This window comes from Hemitrygon akajei, chromosome 32, assembly GCF_048418815.1.
Source record: "Hemitrygon akajei chromosome 32, sHemAka1.3, whole genome shotgun sequence".
NCBI lineage: Eukaryota > Metazoa > Chordata > Chondrichthyes > Myliobatiformes > Dasyatidae > Hemitrygon > Hemitrygon akajei.
Window position 1 is genome coordinate 6651773 of NC_133155.1, and position 12540 is coordinate 6664312.

At 44.1% G+C, this 12540-nt stretch overlaps 1 protein-coding gene across 3 annotated transcripts in view; it reads left to right on the forward strand.

The window, feature by feature from the left end:
* cnksr1 (connector enhancer of kinase suppressor of Ras 1) overlaps nt 1-12540 on the forward strand; it is a 115398-nt gene that overhangs the window by 79237 nt on the left and 23621 nt on the right. For all 3 annotated transcript variants that reach the window (XM_073034459.1, XM_073034460.1, XM_073034461.1), the window contains 2 exons: nt 2809-2839; nt 5321-5493. In XM_073034459.1, coding sequence (XP_072890560.1) covers nt 2809-2839; nt 5321-5493 — 204 coding nt within the window. The remainder of the gene's footprint in view (nt 1-2808; nt 2840-5320; nt 5494-12540) is intronic.

Genomic DNA, 12540 nt, shown 5'->3' on the forward strand with positions numbered 1-12540 from the left:
TCATTGATGCATATCAAATATTGAAAGGCCTGGATAGGGTGGAAGTGGAGAGGATGTTTCCAGCAGGGGTAGGGTCTAGAATAGAAGGACGTCTCTGTAGAACAGAGATGAGGCTGATGAATCTGTGGAATTGATTGTAACAGACTGCTGTGGAGGCTGGGTATATTTACATTTAAAGCAGAGCTTGGTAAGTTCTTGATTTGTCAGGGTGTTAAAATTACGGGGAGACAGCAGGAGAATGAGTTTGAGAGGGAAAATAAATTGGTCATGATCGAATAGTGGAGCCAGGTTGATGGGCTGAATGAACTAAATTCTGCTCCTATGAGCCCACTAGGGGAAAGGCAGCTCTGGACTAGGTGCTGCGTGTGTAATGAACCAGATTTGATTAGGCAGCTGAAGGTGAGTGATCTTAACTTAAGAACAAGTAATCATAATAGAATTCACACTGCAGTTTGAGAGGGGGAGGCTAAAATCTGATATTACAGTGGAATAAGGGGAACTACAGAGGCACGAGAGAGGAGCTGGCCAAAGTTGATTGGAAGGGGGCCCTAGTAGGGATGATGGCAGAACAGCAATGGCTGGAGTTCCTGGGTGCAATTCAGAAGATGCAGGATAGATGCATCCCAAAGATGAAGGATGCATCTAAAGGAAGGATAAAACAACCGTGGCTGACAAGAGAAGTCAAAGATAGCATAAAAGCAAAAGAGAGGGCATATAATAGAGCAAAAAATAAAGGGAAGTTAGTGGATTGGGAAGCTTTTAAAAAACAACAGATGGCAACTTAGAAGGCCAGAAGGGGAGAGAAGATTAAATATGAAGGTAAGTTAGCCAATGATATCAAAGGGGGTACCGAAAGTTGTTTTTTTTTCCAGATATATAAAGAGTAAAAGAGAGGTGAAAATAAATATAAAACTGCTGGGAAATGACACTGGAGAGATAGTACTGGGAGACAAAGAAATGGCAGATGAACTTAAGTATTTTGCATCAGTCTTCACTATGGAAGACACTAGCAGTATGCTCACAATGCAAGAGTGCTAGGGGACTGAAGTTGAGTATCGTTGCTATCACTACGGAGAAGGTGTTTAGGAAGCTGAAAGGTCTGAAAGTCGACAAGTCACCTGGGCCAGATGGAATGCACCCTGAGTTCTGAAAGAGGTGGCTGAAAAGATTGTGGAGGCTTTAGTAATGATTTTTCAGGAATCACTAGTTCTGGAATGGCTCCAGATGACTGGAAAATTGCAAATGGCACCCCACTCTTTAAAAATGGAGGGAGGCAGAAGGAAGGAAATTAGAGGCCAGTTAGCATGACTGAAGTGGTTGGAAAGATATTAGAGTCTATTATGAAGGATGAGGTCTCAGGGTGCTCAGAGGCACATGATAAGATGGAATCGTTTGAAGAAATTACAAGCAGAATAGACCAAGGAGAGTCGTTGGATGTTGTTTCCCTGGATTTTCAGGAGGCCTTTGACAAGGTGCTGCACGTGAGGCTGCTTAACAAAATAAGAGCCCACGGTATTACAGGAAAGATTGGTTGAATGGTAAGAGGCAAACAGTGGGAATAAAGGGGGCCTATTCTGGTTGGCTGTCAGTGACTAGCGGTGAGCCACAGGGGCTGGTACTGGGATCACTTCTTTTCACAATGCCGGTAATTTGGATGACAGAATGAATGGCTTTCTGGCCAAGTTTGCAGATGATATGAGGTAGGTGGAGGGGCAGGTAGTGCTGAGGAAGCCGAGAGTCTGCAAAAGGACTTGGACAGATTAGGAGAATGGGCAAAGAAGTGGCAGAAGGAATATTGTGTAGGGAAGTGTATGGTCGTGCACTTTGGTAGAAGGAATAAAGGCATAGACTATTTTTCAAATGGGGAGAAAATTCAAACATCAGAGGTGCAAAGGGACTTGGGATGATTCCTTAAAGGTTAACTTGCAGGTGGACTCAGTGGTGAGGAAGGCAAATGCAATGTTATCATTCGTTTCGAGAGGACTAGAATACAAAAGAAAGTAAGTAAAACTGAGGTATTATAAAGCATTGGTCAGAGCACTCTTGAAATATTGTGAGTAGATTTATCTAAGATGTGCTGACCTTGAAGGGGATCGAAGGAGGTTCTCAAGAATGATTCCAGGAATGAAAGGGATAATGTATGGGGGGGGGGGGAGCCTGTACTCGTTGGAATTTAAAAGAATGAGCCTATTGAAAATGGAAAGGCCTAGATAGAGTGGATGTGGAGAGGATGTTTCATATGTTGATTGAGTCTAGACCGGAGGACACAGCCTCAGAATAGAAGGTCATCCCTTTAGAATGGAGATCAGATGGAATTTCTTTAGCCAGAGGGTGGTGAATCTGGGGAATTCATTGCCACGGACGGCTGTGGAGGCCAAATATTTGAGTATATTTAAAGCAGAGGTTGATAGGTTCTTGATGTATAAGGGTATTAAGGGTTATGGGAAGAAGGCAGGAGAATGAGATTGAGAAGGAAAATATATCAGCCATCAACAAATGGCGGAGCAGACTCGGTGGACTGAATTCTACTCCTATGTCTTGTGATCTTATTATTGGTTCAGTTCCATCCCATGCTGTGAATGCCCTGTTTGAGTGAGTCCTCTGCAGATCAGCTCAGTGCTGCCCTCCCTGGGATTGACTGGCTATTGCAGCTTCTGCACAGCATTCGACACCTGAAACTGAGGCAAGAGGAAAAAAAATTCATGAGCTGTATAATTGGGAATGCTAGTGACCCGCGCAGGACTTTCCAGCTGATATATCACAATCAAGGCTGTTGCAACTGTTTTCATAAGTTTAAATTTGTTTCAGATCCAATTACGCAACAGAAGGAAGAAAAAGGGTGAGTAAAAGTTATTTTTTTTTCTTCTGAAGCTCTTAACTCGTAGAACTTTAACCCACATCACTAATTCAGGAAAAAGAACCCATGAGCCGAGCTACCGTTGACAACACTATACTTAATTGTAAGGAAAACCAAAATGGTGGACGATGGACTCCCTCTTGTGGTATTGGCTGTACTGCCTAACCATGCTTCAGGCCGTCTCCAGGTAACTACTAGTTCCATTTCTACAGACATCCATAAATCAAAAAATACACAAAAATCTCTCGATATGGTAACCTCACCCACACAGTGTTGCAACGAATGGCATCAACAGCACATAAAAATGATAAGAAAAAACAATTAACCGAGATGGAAGGAGAGAGAGAGAGAACTAGTTCCTCCATTGTAGGAATAAATGTCAAATGTGCAGAAGATCTGCAGATGCTGGAAATCTGGAGCAACATAGAAACATAGAAAATAGGTGCGGGAGTAGGCCATTCGGCCCTTCGAGCCTGCACCGCCATTCACTATGATCATAGCTGATCATCCAACACACACAAAATGCTGGAGGAACTCAGCAGGTCACGCAGCATCTAGGGAAAAGTGTAAACAGTCAATGTTTCCGACAGACCCCTCATCAGGACTGAGAGGAAGGGGGTGGGGGGAAGATGCCTGAATTAAATGGTGTGGCGGAGGGAAGGAGGACAAGCTGGAAGGTGATAGATGAAGCCAGGTGGGTAGGAAAGGTCAAGGGCTAGAGCAGAAAGAATCTGATAGGAGAGGAGAGTGCACCGTAGGAGAAAGGGAGGGAAGAAGGGACTCAGGGAGGTGAGAAGATGTAAAAGGCCAGAGTGGGGAATAGAGCAAGATTCTTTCTTCTCCACCCCTTGACCTTTCCCACACACCTGACCTCACCTATCAACTTCCAGATAGCCTCCTTCCCCTCCCTTCCCCCCCCCCCCCACTGTCTAATTCAGGCATCTTCCCCCTCCCTTTCCAGTCCTGATGAAGGGTCTCGGCCCGCCCCGTTGACTGTTTACTCTTTTCCAGAGATGCTGCCTGACTTGCTGAGTTCCTCCAGCATTTTACGCGTGTTGCTCAGGAATAAGTGTATAATTGGGATTTTTGACTTATTAATACCATGGGAGCTGATTCATTTCTAAGGGTGTCCATGAGTTGGATGTTGTTAACCAGGAACAGACTGTACAGAACTGCACACTTCATTGAGAAGATGCAAAGTGTGCGGGTCGAGTCAGTGGGAAGGAAGGCAAATGCAATGTTAGTATTCATTTAGTACGTATATACCGTGGAGAGTATTCTGACAGGCTGCATCACTGTCTGGAATGGGGAGGCTATTGCACAGGACTGAAAGAAGCTGCAAAGGATTGTAAATCTAGTCAGCTCCATTTTGGGTACTAGCCTACAAAGTACCCAGGACATCTATAGGGAGCAGTGTCTCAGAAAGGCAGCGTCCATTATTAAGGACCCCCAGCACCCAGGACATGCCCTTTTCTCACTGGTACCATCAGGTAGGAGGTACATGAAGCCTGAAGACACACACTCAGTGATTCAGGAACAGCTTCTTCCCCTCTACCATCTAATTCCTAAATGGACATTGAACCAGTGAACACTACCTCACTTTATATTATAAAAAAAAGGTCTGTTTTTGCACTGTTTTAATCTATTCAATATATACATGTATTGTAACTGATTTATTTACTTCTGTTCTATATTATGTATTGCATTGAACTGCTGCTGCTAAGTTAACGGATTTCACGGCACATGCCGCTGATAATAAACCTCATTCTGATTCTGATCGTGGTACTGATTGAGCAGACTGACGCTTCCCGTTGTGAACTTGGATGCGGAGGGAAGGAAGATTAAAGAGAGAGCACGGGGGGGTAGGCTCTGAAAACAGAGCTTTTACGAGAGGCCGACTCAGACTTCAGAAGCATATCAGACTCCCGGGTGAAATGTGAGAAGGAAAGTTCCTGATAATTACTTGCTGATTGATCTCTTTCAGCTGATGGATCATTTTCGTCCATGCTGAACACAGTTGTAAGGTACATTGAAGGTTGCCAGGGCAAAGATAGGTACATGGATGGTAGGGATGGGAATGGCTGTGGTCCAGGTGCAGGTCGATGGGAGTAGACAGTTTAAGTGGTTTGGCACGGAGTAGATGCTTTGTGCTGTACTTCACTATGACTCTAAGAGTGTTCTGGATACGAACCCTCAATATTATTGATGAATAGAACCTCAAAAGCATCCTTACAAATGAACTAGTGGAATTCTGTGATGTTGGTGCTAGACCAGGTTTGCAATGGATGGAAAAGGAACACCGAGACAAACCCCTGTCCTTGGCCTCCCCAGTTTATCTTTCACAGATTCACCTGTCCTTTATAGTGCCAATAGAAGTGGCCATCATTACAGTCAGAATTCAGTATGTTGTGTCAATCTTCTAACAGGAACGTCTCTGATTTTTTTTTCTCTCTATAATCACAGGGGTAGCAACTACACTGAGCCGTAGACGAATTTCTTGCAAGGACCTTGGTCTGGGCGAATGCTATGGCTGGCTTTGGAAAAAGAAGGAGCACACGAGGTTCATGAGCCAGAAATGGAAGCGTTGCTGGTTTATCCTGAAGGGTCACACCCTGTACTGGTACAACAGTGAGAATGTGAGTGCACGGGAATGCCTGAGAGATCAGATGCTTCGGGTGAAGAGACTCCAGTGCTGATTTATGGGTAGCCAAATTTTTTGTTCTAAACCAGAACAAATACTGCCTGATTATAACAGCCAGACATCTGCCTTGCCAGATTGTTTGCCCTTTTACTCAAAGGGAAAAGAACCCTTTATTTAGAAGACACTTTTCATGGATCTCAGGATATCGCAGAATGTTTAACAGTCCTTTTGGAAAGTATTTTCAGTTTAGATTTTAGATTTAGGCATATAGAACTTCTGCTAGATGAGCCAGTGGTGCTCAATTACACCCATGTGAACCAATTAGCCTACTAACCCGTACATCTTTGGACTGTGGGAGGAAACCAGAGCACCCAGAGGAAACCCACATGGTCTCGGGAGAAGAACGTACAAACTCCTTACAGACAGCGGCAGGAATTGAATCCGGGTGGTTAGCACTGTAAAGTGCTGTGCTAATCACTATGCTGTCGTGCTGCAGTTGTAAGCAATGAGACAACCAATTTGCATAAAATAATATCCTTAAACAGTAACGTAACAATGTCTCAGTAAGCTATTCTCATGTAGTAGTAAATACTGGCCATATTTTTCTTCAAAGCATTTCTTTTGCCAAACAAAATGCTTCAAAGATAACGTCAAAATCAGCCTGTACATCTTAAAACCTGGGAGACCTTGCACTGAATAAGTACACCTGGGTGAAATCCGCTCCCTGAGAACGAACTTCGCCACGCCGCACAGAGCAAGCGACAGCTACAGAAGTTCAAAATTCAAAAGTAAATTTATTATGAAAGTACATATATGTCACCATATACAAACCTGAAAGTCATTTTCTTGTGGGCATACTCAATAAATTCATAATAGAATTATAAAATCAATGTAAGTCTGACAACCAGCGCGTAAAAGACAACAGATTGTGCAAATATAAAAGAAAGAAAAAAAATAAGCAATAAATATCGAGAACGTAAGATGGAGAGTCTTTTAAAGTAAGTCCCTAGGTTGTGGGAACAGTTCGGTGATGGGGCAAGTGAAGTTGAGTTTGGTTCAAGAGCCTGATGTTTGAAGGGTAGTAACTGTCCCTGAACAGGTGGTGTGAGTTCTGAGGCTCCTGCACTTTCTTCCTGATAGCAGCAGAAGGAAGAGAGCATGCCCTGCGTGGTGGGGTCCCTGATTATTGAGGCCACTTTCCTGCGAAAACACTCCTTGTGGATGCGCTCGAAGGTGGGTAGGGCTTTATCCACGATGGACTGGGCCGTATCCACTACTTTTTGTAGGATTTTCCATTCAAGGGCTTTGGTGTTTCCATACCAGGCTGTGATTCAGCCAGTCAGTATACTCTCCACCACACACCTACAGAAGTTTGTCTAAGTTCTAGATGTCATGCCGAATCTTCGCAAACTCCTACAGAGGTAGAGGCACTGCCATGCTTTCTTCATAATTGCACTTCCATTCTCGGCCCAGGGCGGATCCTCTGTAATGAAAATACCAAGGAATTTAAAGGTGCTGATCTTCTTCACCCAAAGTATGAAGAAAAGGAGAGACTGAAGGACCAAAAGCCCCAGCCACCAACCACAGTCTCCACTCACTCTTGCCCACACTGCAGCAGAGTATGTGGAACCTGAGGACCTGCCAATAGACCTTTAGGGCAGGGTTACCCAACATTTTTATGCCATGTCCGTGGACCTCAGGTTGGGAGCCCCTGCCTTGGGAGAACATCATGCTACTGCCGCTACTGCTACTGAGTATAATTTTCCTGCTCCTCTTCTTGGGAAATAATGCAGTGGAATCTTTTACATGAACCCAAGGCCCTCTAATTAATGTTTAATCCAGAAGATATCACTTTGAACAAAAAAATAACCTTTTTGTAAAGCCCGGCCTAGATGATTTGTGTTTAAACCTCAAAGTCAGCCAACAGTTAAAATCAATTTTCAGTTGCCTGCTGCCAGTTCAAGTGTAGCATGTGACTCATTTAGGAACTACAATCTGTCCAGAACTTGGATTTCCAACCTCCCACTCATTAATTTCTGCCGACCTTTAAGTGGTTTACTTTTTTAAAAAAAAGATTGAATCTGTTCTGCCTGTTCAGTATTTATTTCCATATAATTTGACGTTATTAAATCCACATTGCCACGGAGGCGCTCTGAGTTGTGGTTTTCAAGTTTAAAGATAATAGACAATAGACAGTAGGTGCAGGAGTAGGCCATTCAGCCCTTCTAGCCAGCACCGCCATTCACTGTGATCATGGCTGATCATACACAATCAGTACCCCGTTCCTGCCCTCTCCCCATATCCCTTGACCCCGCTATCTATAAAAGCTCTATCTAACTCTCTCTTGAATGCATCCAGAGACTTGGCCTCCACTGCCTTCTGGGGCAGAGCATTCCACATATCCACCACTCTGGGTGAAAAAGTTTTTCCGCATCTCTGTTCTAAATGGCCTACCCCTTATTCTTAAACTGTGGCCTTTAGTTCTGGACTCACCCATCAGCAGGAACATGCTTCCTGCCTCCAGTGTGTCCAATCCCATAATAATCTTATATGTTTCAATCAGATCCCCTCTCATCCTTCTAAATTCCAGTGTATACAAGCCCAGTCACTCCAATCTTTCAACATATGACAGTCCCGCCATTCCAGGAATTAACCTTGTGAACCTACGCTGCACTCCCTCAATAGCAAGAATGTCCTTCCTCAAATTTGGAGACCAAAACTGTACACAATACTCCAGGTAGGGTCTCACCAGGGCCCTGTACAGCTGCAGAAGGACTTCTTTACTCCTATACTCAATTCCTCTTGTTATAAAAGCCAGCATGCCATTAGCTTTCTTCACTGCCTGCTGTACCTGCATGCTTGCTTTCATTGACTGATGTACAAGAACACCTAGATCTTGTTGTACTTCCCCTTTTCCTAACTTGACTCCATTTAGATAGTAATCTGCCTTCCTGTTCTTGCCACCAAAGTGGATAACCTCACATTTATCCACATTAAACTGCATCTGCCATACATTTGCCCACTCACCCAACCTGTCCAAGTCACCCTGCATTCTCATAACATCCTCCTGACATTTCACACTGCCACCCAGCTTTGTGTCATCAGCACATTTACTAATGTTACTTTTAATCCCTTCATCTAAATCGTTAATTTATATTGTAAACAGCTGCGGTCCCAGCACCGAACCTTGCGGTACCCCACTGGTCACAGCCTGCCATTCCGTTAATCACTACTCTTTGTTTCCTGTCAGCCAGTCTATTTTCAATCCATGTCAGTACTCTGCCCCCAATATCATGTGCCCTCATTTTGCCCACTAATCTCCTATGTGGGACTTTATCAAAAGCTTTCTGGAAGTCCAGGTACACTACATCCACTGGCTCCCTTGTCCCTTGTCCATTTTCATAGTTACATCCTCAAAAAACTCCAGAAGATTAGTCGAGCATGATTTTCCCTTCATAAATCCATGCTGACTCGGACTGATCCTCCTACTGCTATCCAAATGTGTCGTAATTTCCTCTTTTATAATTGACTCCAGCATCTTTCCCACCACTGACGTCAGGCTAACCGGTCTATAATTCCTTGTTTTCTCTCTCCTTTCTTGAAAAGTGGGACAACATTAGCCACCCTCCAATCAGCAGGAACTGTTCCTGAATCTATAGAACATTGAAAAATGATTACCAATGCGTCCACGATTTCAAGAGCCACCTCTTTAAGTACCCTGGGATGCAAACCATCAGGTCCCAGGGACTTATCAGCCTTCAGACTCAACAGTCTATCCAACACCGTTTCTTGCCTAATATAAATTTCCTTCAGTTCATCCTTTACCCTAGTTCCTTTGGCCACTATTACATCTGGGAGATTGTTTGTGTCTTCCCTAGTGAAGACAGATCCAAAGTACCTGTTCAACTCGTCTGCCATTTCCTTGTTCCCCATAATAAATTCACCCGTTTCTGTCTTCAATGGCCCAATTTTGGTCTTAACTTTTTTTTTGCTATTCACAATACCTAAAGAAGCTTTTACTATCCTCCTTTATATTCTTGGCTAGTTTACCTTCGTACCTCATTTTTTCTTGGCGTATTGCCTTTTTTGTTATCTTCTGTTGCTCTTTAAAAGCTTCCCAGTCCTCCGGCTTCCCGCTCATCTTTGCTATGTTATACTTCTCTTTTATTTTTATACTGCCCTTTACTTCCCTCGTCAGCCACGGCCACCCCTTACTTCCCTTAGGATCTTTCTTCCTCTTTGGAATGAACCGATCCTGCACCTTCTGCATTATTCCCAGAAATACCTGCCATTTTTGTTCCACTGTCTTCCCTGCTAGGGTATTGTTCCATTGAACTTTGGCCAGCTCCTCCCTCATAGCTCCATAGTTCCCTTTGTTCAACTGTAATACTGACACATCCGATTTTCCCTTCTCCTTCTCAAATTGTCACTACCTCCTAATGGTTCCTTTACCTCGAGGTCCCTGATCAAATCCGGTTCATTGCACAACACTAAATCTAGAATTGCCTTCTCCCTGGTAGACTCCAGTACAAGCTGTTCTAAGAATCCCATCTCGGAGGCACTCCACAAACTCCCTTTCTTGGGGTCCAGTACCATTCTGATTCTCCCAGTCTACCTGCATGTTGAAATCTCCCATGACAACTGTATCATTACCTTTGCGACATGCCAATTTTAACTCTTCATTCAACTTACACCCTACATCCAGACTGCTGTTTGGGGGCCTGTAGATAACTCCCATTAGGGTCTTTCTACCCTTAGAATTTCTCAGTTCTATCCATACTGACTCTACATCCCCAGATTCTATGTCCCCCCTCGCAAGGGACTGAATATCATTCCTCACCAACAGAGCCACCCCACCCCCTCTGCCAGTCAGTCTGTCCTTTCAATAAGATGTATATCCTTAAATATTCATTTCCCAGGCCCTGTCCGCTTGAAGCCATGTCTCAGTTATTCCCACAACATCGTACTTGCCAATTTCCAACTGAGCCTCAAGCTCATCTACTTTATTCCTTATACTTATATATAATACTTTTAATTCGGTTCTCCCCTCTCCTTTCATATCAATTCCTATTTCACTTGGCCATACTGTATGATCTCTTCTTGAGCTTTCTACTCCATTGATTCTGTTGTCCTTTTTAACTTTTCTTATTTTCACTTTCCCTTTAACTCCATCCTTATATTTCCAGTTCATCCCCTCCCCCCCACTACTTAGTTTAAACACATCCATGTTGCAGTGGCAAACCTGTCTGCCAGGATGCTGGTCCCCCGCCTATTAAGGTGCAACCCGTCCCTTTTGTACAATTCATCCCTACCCCAAAACAGATCCCAGTGGTCCAAGAATGTAAATCCTTGCTTCCTGCACCAGTTCCTCAGCCAGATGTAAATGGAGCTGAATCTGAGAGCCAGAGAAGGCCCTGGGTGAAACTGTATTTACATAAAGGGAAGACTATTACCTTTAGGATTATCTCTCGAGCACTGCTTTATAAGTAAGCAAACCTTGTGTATGAATAAGAAACTGAATCAACAAACACCAATGAGAAAAGGCAGCAGGCAGAGGCTAAAGAGCAAAGCTCAGAGATTAGGGCAACAAAGAGCTGGTCACAGGAGGTGGAGGAGCAGCTAAGGGATTGCTGTGAGTCCGTGGACTGGGCCATGTTGAAGGACTTCTCTGGAGAGCTGAATGAATACACCGTGGCCATAGTGGACTTTGTTAAAACAGCTGTACATGAGTGTGTCCACCACAAAATCATTCAGAAGCCCTGGATGAACCATGAGATCTGCAGACTGCTGAGGGCCAGATCAGAGGCATTGGAGTCCGGTGACCAAGAAAGTTACAAGAGGTCCAGGTAAGATCTCTAGAAAGCCATTTCATGGGCAAAGTGGCGATTCTAGACTAAACTTGAATCAACAAAAAATGCTTTGACAGTTGTGACAAGGCTTAAGTACTATCATCTCTTATAAAGTTTACTCAAGCGACATAGGCGACAGCAGAGCTTCACTTCCGGATGAGCGCAATACCTTTTATGTTTGGTTTGACCATCACAAGATCACACAGCCCCCGACGACCCCGTGATTTCAGTCTCTGAGGCCGATGTGCAAGTAGTCTTCAGGTGGGTGAACCCATGAAAAGCACTCGGCCCAGTCTGGGTCCCTGGACAAGGCTTAAAAACCTGTGCTTACCACCTGGCTGTAGTGTTCACCGATATTTTTAACCCCTCGCTTCAGCAGTCTGAGGGACCCACCTGATTCAAGCAGGCTTCAATTATACCGGTGCCTAAGAAGAACGTGGAACCTGCCTTAGTAGCACTTACATCCACAGTGATGAACTGTTTTGAGAAGTTGGTGATAAAGCATATCAACTTCTACCTGAGATGCAACTTGGATCCGCTCCAATTTCCCTACCGGAGCAACAGGTCCACAGCAGATGCCATTTCATTGGTTCTTCATACAACTCTGGAACATTTCGGCAGCAAGGATGCATACATCAGGATGCTCTTCATTGATACATCAGGACGCTCTTCATTGACTACCGCTCAGCATTCAACACCATTATTTCCTTAAAACTGATCAATAAGCTCCAAGACCTTGACCTGAATACCTCCTTGTGCAATTTGATCCTCAATTTCCTCACTTACAGACCCCAGTCAGTATGAATTGGCAATAACATCCCCTCCACTACGTCCTTCAGCACAGGTACACCACAAGGCTGTGTGCTTAGTCCCCTGCTCTACTGGCGTTACACTTGTGACTGTGTGGCTAAACACAGTTCCAATGCCATATTCAAGTTTGCTGATGACACCACTTTCATGGGCCGAATCAAAGGTGGTGATGAATCAGCGTGTAGGAGGGAGATTGGAAATGTGGCATTAGTGCCATAGCAACAACCTCTCACTCAATGTCAGCAAGGCCAAGGAGCTGATTATTGACTTCAGGAAGAGGAAACCAGAGGTCCATGAGCCAGTCCTAATTGGAGAAAAAGAGGTGAAGAGAATCAGCAACTTTAAATTCCTCAATATTATTATTTTGGAAGAACTGTTCTGGC